Here is a 21,771-nt window from a genome sequence, read left to right as displayed (position 1 = left end):
TTCTCCCAGGCAAGAAGATACTCTATACAGGAGTGACATCGTGGCCCCAGGGGGTGGTTACTGTTGAATGTCAGGCCGCACAGCTCGTCTTGCGCCATGCACAATTTTTTTTGAGAGCGCTCCAGAGATGGAGAAAAAACCTGTCGTTCCGGGTCTTTTCTCAGTATAAACCAGTGAAGATCTCACTGTTCGGCTCCTGCTCCTTTGGTCCATGCCCTGGCCTGGGTGTTATCGGTAAAGAGATCCTGTTCCCCCTCGTGGCCCAGAATGCAGGCTGTCTCCAGGCAGAGACAGCCAGGATGCCCATCACCCAGGAGAACGCCTTGAGCCACCTCCCACTGCTTGAGGACTGGCTGGGGGCTCAGTCTAGAGCACAGGACCAATGCAATGATGGCTCCAGCTGCAAAGTACTTTTCTCCTCCTGTTTCTAATAATAACAGTAATAATAACACACACATACACACACACACACACACACACACACACACACACACACACACACACACACACACACACAAACCCCCCCCCCCCCCCCCCCCACACACACACACACACACACACACACTCACATACACAACATTACTCCTTCTCTTTGTGGTTGATGAAAAACCTGTTGACTTTTTTCCCCCCAAGTTTTCATTATGTTATGACTGGTCAGTCACAGTAAAAATGCCCCCCCTAATGCAAGCGAGTAAGGAAGAATTTGTAAATTCAAGGCATCAATAAAACAAATCAAACCTCAGCTGTCTAGTAGTCAGCCCCATGACCCTGTCCCCTATTTCACTGCTAATCCTCTGCCAATCCTTCTCCCAGGATCAGGATGGAGACTCATACCAAGAGGGTGAGAGCGACAGCCTCTGTAGAAGCATCAGCCTCAGTAACATGGGTGATATGTCCTTATGCCTGGCCGCCATCCAGAAGCTGGCTGAGTACATCCAGCTTAACTTTGTCGAAGGCGATGGAGCTCCACCACCCACCTCATCTTCATCTTTCTCGACGGCCGAGGTGCTGGATGCGGAAGTGCGAGCGATTTGCCTCACCAAGGCTGAAGGAGACGCGGCCGAGTTTGGCCTCAGTTTTGGGAACATTCCCATTTTCGGGGACCCCGAAGGGGGTAAAAAGAGCGGCAGGAGGAGGAGACGTAAGGGCAACCAGGGGCCTGTGCTGGAGGTGGGCTGTATCTGGGTGACTGAGGTGCGGAAGCAGAGCCAGGCTGCGCTTTGCGGACGGATCAAGCTCCGTGACGAACTGCTCTCGCTCAACGGGCAGCTAATGGTGGGTGTGGACGTCACTGGAGCCAGGTAAGGAGTTCCCAACAAGAAAATGCAAATTTCTGTTAATGCTAGTTTCTATCAACTGCTTTGCTTTCCAGATCTTCAAAGGAAAGATAAGTTAATGGTTACTTAAGAACAGCCAACAGCCAATAACCTTGGGGGAGAGAACGGAAAGTTTTAGAGATTCACCAGGCTGAGCTGTCAGTGCAAGTTTGGCCAAGAAGGTGGCCAAGATATTAAATGGCCAATTGCGGCTGAGGTCATTAATGTTGCATTTCGCCATGCGTCAGGGATTATTTATTCCAAAATCAAGTTCAACCACCCTTTGTGGTATGTACTCTTTGTCGGTTTTCCACTGTGGTCAAACCTAAAAATGTTTTCTTTTTGAATATTTTTGCCTTTTTTTGCATCTCCAATAGGCTTTTCTTATGCACAAAATCCATAATTTGCATTACAATTTGATTGATGGAAACCCTTTCTTCTGTGGTTTTGAGGAAACGAGCACCCTGGGGAAATGCTGCATGTTCAGACAGTAGACAAATGGGTTCTGTGGACAACTTGGATGTGGTGACATTACGGATTGAATGAAATAGTACTAATTTCTTATGACTTTATGATGATAACATGAGATATGACCCTAGATGGTGAGAATGGGAAACCTCTCCTCCTCTGCACTGACCCTGAGCACCGGAGCCCCGAAGGGGTGCGTACTCAATCCCCTTTTGTACACCCTGTTCACACATGACTGTGTGGCCACAAGCAGCACCAACACCATCCTTAAGTTTGCGGACGACACCACTATCCCAGGTTTCATCTCCAACAACGATGAGTCCTCCGACAGAGAGGAGGTCAGGATGATAACCTCTCTCTCAACGTCTGCAAGAGATGATCGTGGACTACAGGAAACAACAGCGAGGTGGGCACACCCCCATCCACATCGACGGAGCTGAAGTCGAGAGAGTCTCCTGCTTCAAGTTCCTCGGTGTGTTCATCAGTGATGACCTCTCCTGGTCCAGGCAATCGGACACGGCAAAAAAAAGCCCAAAAGTGCCTTTTCTATTCTGAGGACACTCAAGAAGTTTGGCATCTCTGTCAGGACTCTCACCATCTTCTACCAATGCACCATTGAGAGCATTCTCACTGGCTGCATCACCGCCTGGTATGGCAGCTGCTCCACTGCTGATTGCAAGGCGCTCCAGAGGGTGGTGAAGACAGCGGAGCGCATCATTGGCTGCCACCTCCCCTCCGTGCAAGGCATCTACGGCACACGATGCCTTAGGAAAGCACAGAAAATCATAAAGGTCTACAGCCACCCAGGCTACGGACTGTTCAAGCTGCTGCCGTCTGTTAAACGTTACCGGAGCATCCGGGCACGGACTACCAGACTCACAAACAGTTTTTAGCCTCAGGCCACCAGGCTTCTCAACCTGCAACATCTGCAGTCACCTATGTAAATTAAATGACCATCACCACAACTAAATGTACATACGTATCCACCGGCACTCCTTCACTTTATATTTATATCTACATCTTGTGCAATAGACTGACCTATTTCTGTTGGAACTGCTACAATGTTCAATGTACTATTTTTAGTTTCCGTTTTAGGATTATTTTATTATTTTAATTTTATATATAATTATATATATATATACTTTATTTAAAAAAAACATTATTTCCTTCTTATATTTGCCTTGTTATTTTATCTTTTTATGCCCACTACGCAGTTGTTGCCTGTCATGCCCCACGAATTTCATTGTACCGAATGACCTTGTGTGTACTGTACACTTGACAAATAAAACACTTTGAACTTTGAAATGGAGGTTTTTGTAGCACATTTGGCTGAATATGTTCCTTACCTCAACAGAAGTAAATGTACTGCCACTCACATTTACCAGTAGCCTCTGTGGACATACTTCCCACTAAAATAGAAAAGCAGTTTGAAGTGTCTCATGCAGCAAGAAAATGATCCATAGTACTGATGAAGGGAGTATTAAAGCAAGCTGGCATGGTGGAAGCTAGTTCATTGTTCAATTAAGTGAAGAATAGTCCCTTTTTTGTACTTACATGGGACATTTTAACTGGATTTATTTTCCAGTCAGATGGATGGTTTTAATACATTGTTTGCTAAAGCAATCAAAGTCGATCGTGAGGGCATAAAATATATCTTTGTTCTCCACACAGCAACCACAGAAATTACTAGTAATCTTGAGTAACACTATATGGTTTTATATGGATTTATATAGAGATGAAAGGCGATTTGGTGCAACTTGGTTACAGCTATTTAAAAAAAACAAAACCCCCAAAAAAACCTTGGCTGGCTTGGATTGTTGATTTTTTTCTCTTCCATCTTCTTTCGTGTTCTCTTTTTTTCTGTACTTTTTCTCCTCTGGTGTCTTGATCCGTCTGGGTCGGCAAGGAAAATAGCTCAGTGGATCACTTCCAAGCCAGGGCATCTCCAACATCTGGTGGAGTGGAGGACGGTTTGGGAGACCGCTGAATGGGCAGAGCTCTCAATAAACAGCGATAGTTTAACCGGGTGCCCTACTCTCTGGACGGTATGAGTTGTGAAACCTTTGCAAAGTCTAAAAATCCTAATTAAAGCCAAAAGGCAACATGAAGCTTTTCATTCCGCTCCACTTGGGTAGTCTTGGTTGCTATTTTCCTAATGCATGGCCCAAATCGTGTTTTTCCCTGACATTTCTAGCGTAAGGAATTATTATGGAAACCATGTCATGCAGGACCATCCAGAACCGCTGGGAGAACGTCTGCCTCATTTGCATAATGATGAAGCAGAGCATATATAAATTGGTGAAATAAATACGAAAGGTTGTCAAAAGGTTCGATTTTCACAAGGCTCATCCCAAATTTGAGTATTGTTATCGGCCCAGATGATGGGATCAATTGACTGCTTGTTTTGCTAAAGTTAAGGGAAAAGGTTTGGAATTCAGGAAAGAAAATATAATCTTGGCTCATATGATGAAGAACTGGGAACCAGCTAAAAAAATGTTTTTAATGCTATTTTGCCCATGTCAAAATCAACCCGCTGTCTAATACCGCTTTGTCCATGATTTTGGGTTAAATGGCATAGTTTGGAAAGGATATAAATAGATTGACCTGGGACAAACTTCACAAAAGCCACGTGACAATAAAGTGAAAACGCTTGAAGATTGGAGATTGAATAAAACCAACAAACAAACAAAAAAAAACGATAAGAATGTAGAAGTGATTGTGGGTTGAGCAGCCAGACACAGCGGAGGGATAATCATTTTTGAAACGGGTGCCAATGTGAATGGGAGGAGAAATAAACGCAGAAGGAAAACCACATAAAGGTGGAAATTAAGCTTAGAAATCAGATTTGGCAAGGCAGTAGGCAAAATATATTTTCAGATTTTTATTTTATTATTTTCTTTTTCGACTGGAATGATCGAACTCAACTCCTCCGTTTTGTTCCTCTGTCACAGGGTTGCCAGGTCTGTGTTACAAAAGCAGCATAAAGGCCGATGAAAACCAGCGGGGGGGTGGCATGGAGACAGTCTTGGAGAACGTGTCCCTCTTACGCACAGTTGCATTTCATACCATTGAATACATCATCCCCTGCCCCATTTTTATTTTTATTTATACATATGATTCATGTAATTTGCATGTAAAATAGGTCAACCCAACCAGCGGACAACAAACCCCCCCAATTCCCCTCAATATATGAGAGGTAGAAGTGTAAGTGCAAATATATATTTTCTTCTTGGTGAATGATAATGATTAATAATCGCATAATCGCATACTGGATGAGCTTCTTTGTTAAAATGGCCTTTTGTTGACGATCAGATGACAGAGCAGGGTTCCTTCATGTGTTGAATGTCAATCCTGCATCATGAAATACATTTTTTGGAATCTTTGTGACCAATTTTCACATCTTTGTAACTAGTGCTTTTTTTTTTTTGCTTGTATCCAAGTCTTTATTTTTTACCGAATTAGTTGCTAACCAAAGCCACTTTATTTTTCTCTCCCAAAAGTGTAGGCCACACGCACTAAAGGACCACACCGGTGGCTAATTGGCCATTTAGCTTTGGTTATGGGATCCTTGGTTATCTGAATAACATTGATCACCTCGTTTCAGTGCCACCTGTCAAGGGGTTGGATGTATTAGGCAGCAAGTCAACAGTTAGTTGTTGAAGTTGATGGGACGGGAGATGGCAAGCGCTTGAACCAGAACTTGTGTCACGTCCCTTGGGAGGTATGGCTGCATTCTTCGGATGTTGTAGTGGGAAAACCTGCAGGAGTGAGTTGTTGCAGTGATGTAGGCAGAGTGGGAGAGCTGGTTGTCTAGAATTACCCCATGGTTCTTGCCTTTTTGTTCTTGTTCTGGCCTCTCGATATCCCAGTGGAATAGGAGGGAAGATTTAGGGGGAAAGGAGGTAGAGTTGAATGTCATCAGCATAGCAGTGGTGGGAGAAGCCATGGGAGGAGATCATGTTGCCAAGGGATTCAGTGTACAAGGAGAACAGCAGAGGCCAAGACCGACCAAACCCTGAGCGACTCCGGTGTTTAGGGTGCAAGGTTTGGATAGGGATCCTCTCCCTGAGACTTGTTATGAGCAGTTGGCCAACTATGATGTAATCCAGTCGTACACAGATCCTGTAATTCCAAGTTCAGAGAGGGTGGAGAGAAGGATTTGGTGGTTAATTGTGTCCAAGGCAGCAGACAGATCTAGGAGAATCAGGGAACCATTCTTGAATGTGTTTAGCAGTATGTAGTGGGGCATTTCATCCTGCTATACGGAAAAACCATTAGGTCTTACACCAAGTTATGCAGGTTACAAGGTCATCTTTGTGCGTTGGCCTTGGATGCAACTGGTTTCTGAATGGCAGCCTTGCCATAAATTCCAGTTTTGTGAAGCTGACCAAGTGTTTTGTTGAGGCTGGGTCGCAGAGATGCTGATTTATTGTGTGGTCATTTTTGGGGCTGTACTTTTGTGGCATTTATTCACCGTCCTGTTAAAGTCCCTGTAAAGTGAATTGAGTGATTTGTTTCTAAACACAGTATACATGTTAGAAAGTAATTGCTGTAAACATGTGAAAAGACGATGTAATACTGAATTGTGGAGTTAGACCGTTAAACTGATTCGCACCATTTTTGTGGTCTGGATTCTTGGGCGGGTCTAAATCATGACCGATGATGTGTGGCCTTGCATGGCCCCTCCCCCTAACACTATACAACAACAAGAGTCAGTGGGGAAATAAGCTAAGCTAACAGACTGGAGTTTGGGATAAAATGCTGTTTTGGGAATAAACACCTGGAGTAAAAGGCATCTTCAGGGAGACTGAACTCATGCCACGGACGGCCGGAACAAAAAAGAACGGTCCCGTTGGTTTGATGCGTTTGATGGGGTTTGGTTGCGTTAGCATTAGCTGCATGCTAGCAGGCCGCAGATCCCTGACCTGGTCTGCAGAGGAGCCAACAGGGGGCAGCGGAGAGCAGGGAGTCCCACAGCCAGATAGCGGTGCTTTGAGGTGAGCAACTTGAGGCGGTTCGACTTGACACCACCAAGTCTCTTTGATGTTGCAGATGGTCCAAATTTGGCAGGTGTGGTCGTGGTTATGATTTTAGAGACTTAACACATTTTTCCCTTTACACATTAAATAATTCTGTAGTTTTGGGGACATCGGCAATCCAGGCCTAACGCACCTGCTTTTGTAATTGTGATTAAGTGCATCAGTCATAAAGTGTTAAGCATGGTTGTTCTATGAATGCTTATAAATGATGAGTACCAACATTTTCATACTGCCTGGGCTGAAGAATAGCAATCCTATCCTTTAATCCTGGTCAGGGGGAGGGAAGCTGGAGTCCTATTGACTGGGGGTGCAAGGCGGGAAGACGCCCTAAATGGGGACTCCATTGCAGAGCCACACACACACACACACACACACACACACTATTCACACCTACAGGCAATTTAGAGTATCCAATTAGCCTCTATAAAATGTATTTTTGATATTAATTAAATGGACTGCATTCATAATACTCAAAGCACTTAAAATATTAATACCTCTCATTCACCCACTGACTCATCACATTCACACACCACCAGTAACCTCAGCCATGCACGATGAAAATCATCCAAATATCACAAAATATTGCTGAAAATGGTTTCTGGTCATGTCGCATACTCCGACCAGTATGTACCGTAAGAATACACCCAGGCACTTAAAATGTGACAAACCAAACGCAAAAGACCCCTTTTCACCACATCCCATGCTGGGTGAGGGTCTCAACAACAAGACAACCCCCCCCCCCCCCCCACACACACACACACCCCACCCTGGCTCACAGATGGCCCACGGGATTAGAGTGGGGGGTGAAAACCGGATTGGCAGGTATTACTGTCTGGGGACCACACATTTTTTTTTTTTTTTTTTTGCCCCAAATTAAATTCCTTTGTATTGAGCGGCTTTGGCGTGGAAGCTATTACATGAGAAGTTTCCTTTTTTGAAGGGAGTGGTGAGCAGGAAAAGTGAGAGATCTATAAATGGCTGACACTTACATGTGCAACTTTAAGTGCTTGTGTCAAACGCTTTGACTTTGAGGCATAAAGTTTTGAATAGCTGCAAATTTTACATATTTCTTATACTGAAAAAAAAAGAGGCTGGATCAGTTGAACAACAACCCAGGATCAGATGGGTCAATGTTCAACTTTATAGACAGAGACTCACACTCAATGGCGAAGCCCTTTGTGGATTTTTTTGTTTTGTTTTGCATCATTTTTTAAATAAATCCATAAACTGCCATCACAGATTGAATTATTTCAATTGTTTGTTTGTTTTTTTTTGTTTTTTTTTGATCACAGCGATGTAACCCAGAAATGGAAGGAATACCTTGAAAATATTCCCTTCTGGGCTGAAGTGCTTGAAAAATTAAGATCAGAGGGCTTCTGCCCTCTGGTGGATTATCCGTGCACTGCGATTTTTGAAAATAGCGCTCATAATTATTATATTGTTACTAATATTTCACGATTAATATTTACTGGTTTGAGGCAAATTATATTGTATTAATATTCAGTACCTTATTTTATAAGGCAAGTTGTGAAAATGTGTTTTTCAAATATGGTACAGCACATAATGTATCTGTAAATCCCTCAATGGTCACTTTATTGCATTACATGGTGCAATGTGCATCATGCCTAACAAAATGCTAAATACACTGTTTTGATTATTTAATTACACAAATTAAAGCTCTGCACAGGCAATCACTTCTCATGTCTTCTCTGGGAAATTTAAAGGCTATATTTGCCTGAACAAGGTATTTTTGTCTACCACAATGCAAAATAAAAAAGGTTGCTTTCGAAATGAACCAAACCAAAATGTTTGATTGCCTGATGAAAGATTGCCTAAATAAAAAATTCTAAAATTATGATTTTGTTTAAAAACAAAGGAACCGCTTTTTCGGACATAGATTCTACTCGGGAAATGTAATACTTTAGTCCGGCATGGTTGGAAATAGACACTACAATAGTAGATGACAATGAGATTAATGACAGACATACATTAATATAAATAATAGACAATGAGACAATAGTGCTTAAAAGGTACTTGAAAGTTCTTGAATTTCATTTTGTAATGCAAATATGAGTTATTTAATTGTCACAGTACACCACCTAACAGTAACTAAACAATGTAAATACGAAAATTAAAAAATAAAATTAAAAAATAATAATAATTTATATATATATACACACACACAAATAAAGAGGGTCTCGCTAGGAGCAAATCATTAAGGAAGCACGGTAGGGAGGGATTCCCTCACTCAGGAGACCATCGTGTCGTGTGATGTGGACCAATTTTGAATGGGAATTGATGTCCCATGCATAGTATCGTGTCATTTCCGGTGTCAAATCTCGCTTGTGCTTTCGTGACTAAAGTAGTTTGGAGACCTGACAGACTCGTCTGGGATTCCTCCTGGTGAAAGATCTTATAATCTGTCACCCCCTGTCACCGAGCAGTCATGTAGTGTGCAAACCACAATACTGCAGGATCACAAGACAGAAAGTTGTGTGTGAACTATACAGTGATCTGACGACTTTGAAAGTTGTGTAGTGTGCCTGTGGCATGAACTGAATTGTGTTATCCTAACTGCTAAAAATATGTATTTATACATAAATGTTTATATTTTAACATTAAAATGTAGTTTTATAAGTTTTATAATGTGAATAATTGAAGAGCCCCTGGAAGCGAACACCTTAACCCAATGTTATTAAATCAGTGTGATCATTTTCAACCTGCCCTGCAGTCTTTGCCTCCGAAGAACGTTCTCCACCAGTTGTACCTTTCCCTGTCTGCTCATTCCCTCTCCGCTCATCCCCGCTACGGTGCAGGCGGCGAGCAAGCGAAGCGCTTGTGCCTGATGTCCTCTCACCGAACCCCTAACTCTAAAGATATGTAAAGGGTCTTCAGTGGCATTTTTACTAAGAATAAAAATACCTGTCTCCGTAGAGACTGGACGTGTTTCAGTTTCTCGGCTTTGAAGTGGAGCTCCACGGTTGGGATCGGACTCGCTTTTTTCCCCCGCACGTTTTTTTTTCCTACTAAAAATCATCACAAATCATTTTTGAAATATTTGTAAGAAGTAAATGTACGTAAAAACCCACTGTTTGGGCTTTGTCGGTATTTAGATTCTGCTCCACCCCTACTTTAGGTGCTTTTAACGGCAATTATGCTAATTACGTCAATGTGTGAAATGTGTGCCCATTACGTCACACATTACGACAATATGGAACATTGCTAGTGGATTCGCGGCTTTAATATCGTGAAGGAAAGGGGCTTGTGATGTTCTGATGTTTATCTGGGGAAAGGGCGAACCCTAGTGGTAACTCTAAACGCGATGTTTGTTTGTACTATCGATCTTGCCGTAGTTTGGGTTTGATGATACATGCGGAAGTGAGCTGTCACATGTCTTCTTTTTTGATCCGGTTGGCTGGAAAACACATTTTTACAGTGCTTTCTAAGTAAAAGTTTGAACGATACAAGCTGCTTCATTCTTGGAAAAACTGTTAACTATTTGTCAAGCCGATGTAGCAGGCGTGCGCGCCACACACACACATTGAAGCGGGGGCAGAAAAGTAAAAACACATCTCTTCCAACGGCCAGCGTTTGTCCGATCTGTAAATCAAAAACAAAATGACTAAAGCAATCAGCATGTCACTAAAAAGAGACAAAGAGCTAGAAACAAGATCACAAATATCCAACTGCTCAAGATCCAGCAGAAAATCTGTAGCTAACTCTATGGCATTGCAAGCACGAGCTAAAGCAGAGGCCGCATGTGCGGAGCTCACATTCGCTTGACAAGAGGCAGAGCTAATAAAACAACAAGCCATTCTTAACGCCAGTCTGCACGAACTGAAATTAGCAAGGCAGCGGCTACCGCTAACGCCGAAGCTGAAATCCTAGAAGCAGCTGCTGAAGAAGAATATGAATATGTGCTGTCAAACCCAATTAAAATGAACACAGCGCCGCTTATCCAAGTTGAAATTCATAAGAAAAATGCTGAAATGCAGATTCCTGTTACACATCCAGGGCACCAGTCCTATCAATGTGTAAAAGCAGCCAATATAGAAAATACAGTCACAGTCTTACCATCAGATGCAAGGCCGCAGAATACCTCACATTCACCAGTGCGCCAGCCAACCATGGACAGCGGTGAAGCAAGCAGATGTGAAAACCAGGGCCATGCGTCTGACATCAGTGACCACAAATTTATTGACCTGCCTCGACACCATACACACAGAGGAGAAGCCACCTGGACCCCAAATCAGGTACTCGGCACTGCACAAAATCATACAGCTACAGAGAGCTCTCCCACAACCTGAAACCAACCAGTGATGATTTCAAACCTTCCCAGCCTTACCACATACCGTCATTCCCTATGTACAACAGAAGCCCATCTAATGCAGTGGCTGAAACAGACCTAGGGAAGTATCTGATGCGACGTGAGCTGGTGAGTTTGGGCCTGCTGAAGTTTGAGGACAAGCCAGATGACTACTGGGCCTGGAAGGCATCTTTTATCGGTTCTACTGATGACCTAAAACTCTCAGCCAGAGAGGAGCTTTATCTGCTGTGCAAATGGCTTGGGCCTTCGTCATCTGAGCAAGCTAAAAGGATCAGAGCCTTACACATTCATAATCCACCTGCAGGCCTCAAGATGTTATGGCAAAGAATGGAGGATGTTTATGGCTTCACTGAGAAAAGTTGAAGATTTTCCCAAAATCTCAGCCAAAGAAAACCACAAGCTAAGAGAACTGGGAGACATTCTGAAGGAACTCGAAGCAGCCAGGGCAGATGGATACTTACCTGGTCTCTCATACCTCAACACGTCCCGCGGAGTAAGCCCAATAGTCCAGAAACTCCCGTCCAACCTACAAGAGAGGTGGATTACTGTAGGATCACTTACAAGGATCAACACAAAGTGTCATATCCTCCCTTTTCAGCCTTTGTCAACTTTGTCTTTGAACAAACAAAAACATGCAATGATCCCAGCTTCGCCAGCATAACAGCAGCATGGTGTGCAACAAAGACAGAAAATAGTGTTTTCCGGCCGTCCAGTCATCACACGAAAACATCAGTTGCTGTGAGAAGGACTGAAATCTCATCAAGTGGGTGCGGAAACGATAACACCACAGCAGTCGGGAAACACGATGACCCCGACAAACAATGTCCACTACATGACAAGCCTCATCCACTGAGAAAATGTTGTGGCTTCAGAAACAAAACTCTGGAAGAAAGGAAAGCGTATCTGAAGGAAAAACGCATCTGTTTCAAATGCTGTGCATCGTCCACTCATGTTGCTAAAGACTGTGGCAAGTCTGTGCTGTGCCAAGAGTGAAACAGCGACAAACACCCATCAGCGCTACATCCAGGGCCCGCCCCATGAAAAACCGATGCCCACTTGAGTACGGTAGATCACAACAGGGAGCGACAGCCGCTGGGAGCCATTCCGTCTGTGACGTCCAAATGCACGGATATCTGTGGAAGTATGAACACGTCAAAATCATGCTCCAAAATCTGTCTTGCATTAGTGTATCCTGTGGGCCAAAGAGACCTAGCCATGAAGACCTACATTGTTCTTGATGACCAGAGCAACAAGTCCCTAGGCAAAACTGAATTCTTCCAACATTTCGGAATTCAAGGCACAGGAACAAGATACACTTTGAAGACATGTTCAGGAGTGGTGGATACGGCCGGACGGCGAGCCAGCAACTTCATGGTGGAGTCATTAGACGGCAACATCCACATTCCCTTGCCTACTCTGATTGAGTGCGACATGCTGCCAGACGACAGGTCTGAAATACCATCACCAGACGTAGCCAGACACCATTCTCACCTCAAACACTTGGCAGACAAAATCCCAGTCCTGGACCCAGATGCGCCCATCCTTCTTCTCCTTGGGAGAGACTTAATTCAGGTGCACAAAGTGCGGCAACAATGTAATGGGCCACACAACGCACCGTTTGCCCAGCGACTCGACGTTGGATGGGTGATAATTGGAGATGTGTGTCTGGGAAGAGCACACAAACCCACCACTGCCAGCGTCTTCAGAACCAGTGTGCTGATGAGTGGGCGCCAATCCCTCCTCAGCCCATGCACCAGCAGCTTAACGGTCAGAGAGAAGATAGACAGCCCTGTGCCACGCCACATCTCTCCATGTGTGTCTCATGCAGCCGATGAAACAGACAGCCTGGGCAGAAACGTGTTTCAAAGAACACAGCGCGACGACCAATTTGGCCTTTCCATCGAAGATGAGCTGTTCCTTGACCTCATGGATAAGGAAGTCTACATGAACGAAGCAAACTGCTGGGTAGCACCGCTGCCATTCAGGCCAAACAGGCCGCGTCTGCCCAACAACAGACAACATGCTGTTAACCGCCTCGCTTCCCTCCGCCACATGCTGGAGAAGAAACATGCCATTAAAGAACACTTCTTCAACTTCATGCAAGCAATGTTCGATGCAGACCAAGCGGAGCCTGCCCCAGTGCTGAGGCCTCAAAAAGAATGCTGGTACCGACCAATATTCTGTGTTTATCACCCACAGAAAAAGGACCAGATACGGGTAGTGTTTGATTCCAGTGCGAAGCACGAAGGCACCTCCCTCAATGATGTTCTTATCAGTGGGCCTGACATGAACAATACCTTGCTGGGGGTACTAATGTGTTTCCGCAGAGAGCCTGTAGCAGTAACTGCAGATGTGCAGCAGATGTTCTACTCCTTCATTGTCCAGGAAGAGCATCGCGATTTTCTGAGATTTTTGTGGTTTGAAGATAACGACCCAAACAAACACATCACTGAGTACCGCATGAAAGTGCATGTTTTTGGCAACTCTCCTTCCCCTGCGGTAGCCATTTACGGCCTGAGAAAAGCAGCCCTGCACAGAGAAAAGGAACACGGCAGCGAAGCTAGACAGTTCGTCATGAGGAACTTCTATGTTGATGATGGGCTTTCCTCATTACCCACTGACGAAAAGGCCATTGCCATCCTGAAAAGCTCAAAAGAAATGTTAGCAGAGTCAAGCATTAAGCTACACAAAATAGCCTCTAACAGCCATACTGTGATGGATGCCTTTTCCCCCGAGGAGCGGGCCAAAAACTTAGTGGATCTAGAGCTAACTGTTGACCCCTTGCCACTGCAGCACAGTTTGGGACTCACTTGGAACTTGCAGTCAGACACATTCACTTTCCATGTATCCAAAGAGAAGAAGCCATTCACTAGAAGGGGAATCCTGTCTACTGTCAATGGGCTTTATGACCCCCTGGGCTATGTGGCACCTGTCACAATTCAAGGAAAGGCCTTAGTCAGGGAGCTGTCTGCAGAACAAGCTGAATGGGATGCTCCCCTGCCAGCGTTAAAAGAGGAACAATAAAAAATGTGGACCAACTCATTCTGTGAGCTTGAGCAGCTTCAGATTGAAAGACCCTATGTGCCCGTTTCCTTGTGCTCCACAAAACACAGAGAACTCTGTGTCTTCTCTGATGCCTCCACTATGGCCATATCAGCGGTGTCTTCTTCACCTATCTTAAAGCAACAGATGAAAACGGACATATTCACATTGGATTCGTCATGGGCAAGTCAAAGCTGGCTCCTCATCCCCCACATACTGTTCCACGGCTCAAACTTTGTGGGGCTGTGTTGGCTGTTGAAATGGCGGACTTGATTACAGAAGAACTCGACACAGACATGCACAAGGTCACATTCTACACAGACAGCCGATTCGTATTGGGCTACATCAACAACAATAGTAGAAGATTTTATGTATATGTAGCCAACAGAGTCACTCGCATCAGGAAGTCCACAAGCCCTAAACAATGGCGCTTTGTCAGCACAGAACACAACCCTGCAGACCACAGACTCGCTCAGTACCAGCAGCCATGTTGAAAGACATCAACTGGTTCAAAGGTCCAGCTTTCCTAGCCAAAGACACCTCACAGCCAGAGGTATTTGAGTTAATTGACCCTGAAGCGGACATAGACATACGACCACAGGGCCAAGCCTTCATAACCAAGGCCTTCGAAGGTCACCTGGGGTCAAACCGATTTGAACGCTTCTCCAGCTGGAAGTCACTCAGTCGAGCCGTTACCAAGCTCATACACAAGGCCAGGTCCTGCACAAAGGGCTCAATCAACAATACGAATGAGATGACACAAACAAAACTATTAATCACCAGAAATGCTCAACATGATGCGTTTGCCGCGGAGATGAAATGCTTTTCCAGAGGTGAAGTTGTCCCAAAGTCAAGTCCTCTGAGGAAACTGAACCCAATTGTGGACACAGACGGCCTGCTAAGAGTAGGAAACATTAAATATTTTCATATCCTGGTCAGCTGAGCCAGCTATATTTTTATCCATCAAACAACCTTTACAATGAAACAGATACAAATTTTAAAGATTTTGTCACAAAACTGTCACGAGTGTGGACCCAAATGCAGGGCACAACGGAGACTCAGGAGTAGGTGCAAAAGATCAAGGGTTTATTGCAGGGAGACAAGAGGGGAAGGAGATTACACAGCGGGCTGGGAAGGTCGGGCAGGCAGGAAGATTAGGGCAACGTATCCATGCATAACGCACAATGCACATTTGCGCGGGTCCGAGCACCCACGGGATCGGCGCTAAGTCTTGGCTTTAGTTCACGGTCTCCCTAAAGACGCCTTTTGCTCCAGGTGTTCGTTCCGGAAACAGCGTTTTATCCCAAGAGAGCTTAGCATATTTCACCACTGATGGTCCAATTCTGACCTGGTGTTTTAATAGTGTTAGGGGAGGGGTCATGCCAAGTTTGACCGCTCAACATCATCCATGATTCAGGAATAATCTAGAAAATCCAGACCACAAAAAAATGATGAGAAACAGCTTCACGGTCTAACTCCACAATTCAGTACTACATCATTCAGTCGTTTCCCGTTCTTTCAGTAATTACTTTTTAACATGTATAATGTGTTTAGAAACAAATCACGGTATCAGCTTTACAAGCGGCCCTAGTGCTCGGAGTTGCCAGGTTGTGCAAGACTAGAGCAAACCTCTACAAAAAAGTAGCTCCAATCGTTGACTTTCCAATTTCAAAAAAATACCTGAATTATTGAAGTAAACTGTTGTCCTGTCACTTCCATGGCCAATATTATAGATCTTCTCGTACCATATTATAATGAACTACATTATTATATTGTCTTTTACTGCACTGTATGAAGCAGAGCTACAAGTGATGGTTGAACTGGATGTGTACACGAAGTTGGGGTTTGCAACTGGAGCCTGGATTCGTAAACTGGCAGCCTCTTGTATATTTCAGGCAGGCTGATATTTGGGTATGTTGTAATTGCCATGGAATGGGGGCGTAATATTTTGTACTCATATCACACCGTACCATAGATGAATAATACCGTGCCTCGTGTGGGCGCGCCGAGTAGTTGTCCGCGCCACCACTCTCTCCAGCTACAGCCCCAATCTGGCGGCATAACCGCAAACCTGGCAACCTCTGGTAGCCCCTCCCCGTTCCGAACCCTCCGCGCTCCCACGTCCCCTGCGCCTCAGCGGTTGCTGCTGGAAGAGCTCAGTCGCTGCAGCGGACGAGGCGGAGAGACGTGCTGCGCACAGGCACAGCCGCATTCCCGAGTCTTTGCGGACACGACGGGTACGATGCGTCTCGCATGGGGATAATTACAATGTCTCGAACTACTGTCCCCAAACCGACGGGATTCCCGTTTGGACGCAGGCAGATTAACGGTGGTTGCCAGCTGTCAAGTGAAGAACATAGTACATAGCACTTCCATAACATCCAGTCAGCGTGTTTCGACATGATTATTTCAGGTAGGCTTGTTCTTGAAAGTTTGCCTTACTATTCCCTCGCCCTTACAGTACTTCATTGTAATCTTCCAATATTTGTTGAAAATTGTAGCGGTTTGAGAGCGAACGACCCGAGTCTGCGCGGAGCTACCAGTGTGTAGTTCTGTTTTTGAAATGCACTTTAAAGTGGTAATCGTAAGATTATTTTTTTTACAAAAAAAACCCCCATATTTGTGGCCAAATGTAGCCGTAGCGATTTTGATAATCAGCAAATATTGATAAAAAGAATAGCATCCTCAAATGAAGAAATATCAACACCGTGTCAAGTGACCAATAAAAATCGAATCAGTCTAGCAGAAGTAAAACCTGGATGTTCGGTAAACAAAACAAAAGTTATATCCTCAAATGGAATTGACTGTAGACTATCTTATAGATTTCCACTTTAACCATTTATCTCTTATTTCTTATATTATATTCAGATTTATATGCTTTTATTCTCTGCTTGTATATAAAGCCTTGAATTCCCTTGTGTATCAAATGTGCTTAAAATAATTTTGCTACGCCATAGAAAATGAATCTTTTCAATGCATTATTAGAGCTGAGCGATATTGAGAAAATCAAATAATCACTACTTTCTTTTTATTTAAAGGCCTCAATATGGATGACGCGGACATGATTGTTGGTTTTTGTTTACATGTAATGTTTTTCCCACCTAAAAAAACGGTCGAAATTTGTAACTTTACACCAAGGCGGTCTTCTGTGAATATAGTCTTAGTGAAAACAGTCCAAAATAAATGGGCACAGAGCTGCTTGTTGCATATTGGGTGTGTAGCGTGTGCATTCAGCTCGGGTCTGTCTTTGAAACAATTCTCATGAGCCCCAAAAAGTCACCTCTTGGAGGGAAAATATTTGTTTTTCCATAGCTTTAAATCATTTCGGCCAATCATATGAGTTGTAGGCCTGCTATAGTACCACAACAACATCAACAGTAGTGTCCCGAGCAACATTCGCTCGGGGACAATTTATCCATTAACAAATATACTATTGATCCATCTAGAAATATTTTTACTACATGCACTCTCAGATTAACTTAGCATGTAAACTGTTATTGTGCTCAGACACGAAAAGACATGCAGATTCTGTGTACCAGGACAATGACCATCTTCCAGACGCATCCACGGTCCAAACAATGCTTGGGTTGTTTGCCAACCTTCCTTGAGCACCATCTTAATTATATCCCAAAGGACAGTTTTTTTTAATTATTATTGTTTTGTTTGTTTTGGTTTTGGTTCAAACAATACCCAATTAAAACATATTTTTTCATGGACTGGAGTCTTTCAAGTCCTTATTTTCAATGGATCACATTAGAATCAAGGGAGTTGGAATTTCACATTGCTTTCCCTGCAAGCTACAATGCAGGCCAATTTAGCCCTGTTTGAAGTTTTGTAAAAGCCCCAATAATAATTTCCTTTCAGTGTGCTGTTCACATTTAAGTAATTAGAGGGACTGGTGTTCTTTTAACATAACTGATTATGTAATAACACTATTGAAGCCAATGTCTATGTAAAGTAAGTTGATGTGAGCGAGGGCGGAGGGGATCTCACTCTAAGCAAACATGGGAGCGCTGTGGTAAAATCTATGTTGCTGAGGTCTTGTTTGCATACTAATCGGAGCCCTTTCCCAACGCATTTCCCTAAGTGAGTTGCGGTGGGGACCATTTCCTATGCCTTGTCTCCCTCTTGATGGTTTAAGATCAAAGTGCTGAGCAAAGTAGTTCCTGTAGACGGTTCCCCCCACCACACTAAGGAATGCCTTTACTTGGGCTGTAACGTGAGAAAGCTTAGTCTAATTTGGTCAAAAAGAAATCCAGCGAGAAGCCACTGCAGGTACACTTTTGGCTCTATTTTATCTTTTGGTATAAATTGTTGAACAGAGTAAATGGAAATAATAACAGCTTAAGAAATACATGATTTCGGAGGATCGGCAAGTAATCCTATGCCAATCAGATCAATTATAATGCGCTTTTTTCTACGTCCTCAGAGGTCGTAAACTTTTCTCCAAATCTAAAATGGGATTACGGTTATTACTTGATTGAAGTGTGTTAGGAATGTCCCTTGGACCAGTGGCAATTAAGTGTCCACTTAATCGAGTGGTTTGAGGTCAACATCTGACTCGCTTGTCGTGAATAGTAGCGATGGGCGCGATTAGTCGATTAAACGTCACTACCCTCCCTCGTCGGCACCAGAAATTCGAGTCAGTTAAACTTATTAGGCCCTATTATTATTTTTATTAATGAACACATTTTAATTACATACATCTAATTTTCACTGAAGTGTGGCGTACATAATATAATTGTTTTCCCGGTGTCAGGGTCCCCACATTAGGGACCCCTCGTCTCATTAGGGACCCAGCGCATTTCCCAGGGCTGCGGAGAATCCCAGACGGCCACTGGCTTTGCAGCGCAACGCCACCCCAACCTCGTTGTTTTCCGGTCTAAAGGGAGGTGAAGGAAGGCTGTGCTGAATAGCTTGTTTGCCTTTTGCTGTGGCTCATTACTTTTTACCGCAGCCAAATACCTTGTCTGCTTGGCAGTGATGAGATCATGTTTGTTTTCCTTTTTATTTGGTTGCTATCAACATGTGTTGCAAGTGCAAGGAGCAGGTCAATGGTGTGACCTAAAACTAACGTAACATTTTAGAGGAATCTCTTCATGAATCAGTGGGTTAAGTCCCCAAATCCTTGATAAAGAACAATCTTCTACAAAATACTTTTTTTTTGTTCCCCCTCTTGAAGTGCATATCCATAATTGTTGATGTGTTTTTCATTCATTATGGGTTTTCAAGAGTCTGCCACTCCGGAATATCAGGAGCTTCAGAGTGAGTTATTCCCTTGAGTTATTCCCTTGAATTGTGTTTGTTTTTTCCATGGGCGCGCCTCTGTATTTGAGCGATTAGGACATGTCCCGACCACTTTGTTTTTCCGAAGAAGATGATCCAGTCCCAACCACTTTTTGTCAGCAGTTTGCGTCTCCTCATGTTTGGCAATAAAACAGAGACTGTAAGACTATGTATAATTTTTGTTAAAATTCCACCTGGAGAAAAAGCTGGGCTAAATGTCTGAATATATTGTACATTTGGGTTAGGATCTCCGGTGCGCAAGGCCTATCACGGCTCTCCAGTAAACAATGCTTGGCCCACTGGTGTTAAGTAGTAGTAATAACAGTTTTTTAATTAATAGTTCAAACTATTTTAAGAATAAATGTATGTATAAATTAGATTGTGCAGTGAACAGTCATACATCTTTGGAACCAACAAGCCTTGGTTGAAATATTGTAAACTTTTTCTTATTATAACGACCACACCCTTGTGCCCCACTACCGACACTGGGCTTTCTGACAAAGCAAGAATGTTTCCCTTGGTTTATAGCAAGAAAGAAACAAACCATTATTTAGAGGTTGACAGCGGGTGTTTTTCTTGCCTAATCCCTCAAATACCTACAAATAATCACCTTAAACTGCAGAACAGTTGAGAGTAGCTGGGCTGTGGGGACAGCCAACATTCCTGTGACGGATAAGATCTTAATGTAACATTCTAACTAACCTTGGGTGAGTCCTTGAATGAATTGCAGGTGGTCGACAGCAAAACATAAGGGTTAGGTTTTTTTATATTTTTTGTATTATTTATTTTAGATTTTTTTTTTTATATATTTGTGTTTGACTTTTTTTTCCACAAATGATTCTGGTTTTTCGTTGATATTTAAAGTTCAACGTTGAACCACATAGCAGTTTATTACAGTCAGATAAAGTTGTGTGCAATTTTTGTGTGTGTACAAAGTTTAGTCTGCCTCGGGCAGTATTTTTTCAACCACTGTGCCATGGCACACTACTGTGCCCTGAGTGCCCACTAAGGTTGGCATGAACATTTTTTTTAATTTCCACTCAAAATAAATACATAAATATTTGCAATTACAACTTTTGTTGAAAGATCAAAATGGCAAGGCTGTAATAATTAATCAATGTCTGCCAGCTCTTCAGCAGTTCATAGAAACAAGCTGAAGTTTGACATTGAAAGTGCTATTAGTCAGTTATATTGTGATGTTTTCAGTGGTTGATGCGCTAGTGTTGGTGTGCTGTTTTTCATTGTAAAATGTGGGTTGTGGCAGGAAAAAAGGTTGGGAAACAAACACTGGTCTTGGGGGCCTTGCTATGAAAACTTTGTGAACCTCTGGTCTAGCACAGAGATTCCCAAATTGGGGTCCGCAGTCTCTGAGGCGACCTCACAGGAATTGCAGGGGGTCCACAGCCTTCTCGTGTTTATAGTTTTTGCTTTACCTTTTTCTCACAAAATGTTTATACTCAAACTCATAATATATGGTGAGTTTTTTTGTGATTGTGAGATTTGCACTTCTTGTCACCAAGATTTAACTGGGATCTGATAACCCACATGGCAGTTTATTATAGGCAGATAAAGTGTGTACACATGCTGAGAAGTTGTACTGTTCTAACCGTTCTGCATCTTCTTTTGAAATAGATAGAGAGCACTTGAAGCAGTTATTGTCTCATGTGCAGAACACCACCATTACCAAGTAATTAAAGATTAATCAATTACAGCCAAGTGTCCACACTCTCGCCACCTGTGTTGAGATGGCATATATACACTACTCACAAAAAGTTAGGGATATTTGGCTTTTGGGTGAAATTTATGGAAAATGTAAAAAGTTCACGCTACAGTGATATTATATCATGAAAGTAGGGCATTTAAGTAGAAGCATGCAATGGTGATTTCCTCATCTCAAACAATTGATTGAAACAAAAGCCAACAACAGTGGTGGGTATACCACAACAAAAAATGTCCATGTCTCAATAACTTGTCATGTGGCCTTGAGCATCAATTACAGCTTGACAACGACGTCAGAGTGACGAGCCTCTACACGGTGTGTGTGTGTGTGTGTGTGTGTGTGTGTGTATATATATACATGTCTGTGTGTGTGTGTGCGTGTGTAATTATTTTTTATTAGCAACCCAGTATTTTAACGTTGACTCATTGAAACATACTCTGTACAAATTTTCCTTTTTGGGAGCTGCCAGTTCCACCAGGGTCTGATGATCCACCCCCTTCCATCAAGGGGTGACCCTGATTAGTGGAGAGGGCCCGCTCCTTAGCAGGATGGTAGTCCTGAGGAAGAGGGCCC

General features: G+C 43.3%; 1 protein-coding gene across 1 annotated transcript in view; it reads left to right on the top strand.

The window, feature by feature from the left end:
- Positions 1-299: 299 nt before the first annotated feature.
- The window catches only part of pdzd2 (PDZ domain containing 2), a gene marked incomplete at its 5' end in the record, with an annotated part of 98,858 nt that continues 77,386 nt past the window's right edge, over positions 300-21,771 (top strand). The window contains 2 exons of the mRNA XM_080004032.1: positions 300-407; positions 814-1,301. Coding sequence (XP_079860158.1) covers positions 300-407; positions 814-1,301 — 596 coding nt within the window. The remainder of the gene's footprint in view (positions 408-813; positions 1,302-21,771) is intronic.

This window comes from Zeus faber, assembly GCF_960531495.2.
Source record: "Zeus faber genome assembly, chromosome: 7".
NCBI classification, from domain to species: Eukaryota; Metazoa; Chordata; class Actinopteri; order Zeiformes; family Zeidae; genus Zeus; species Zeus faber.
This window is presented reverse-complemented; position numbering and strand designations above follow the sequence as displayed.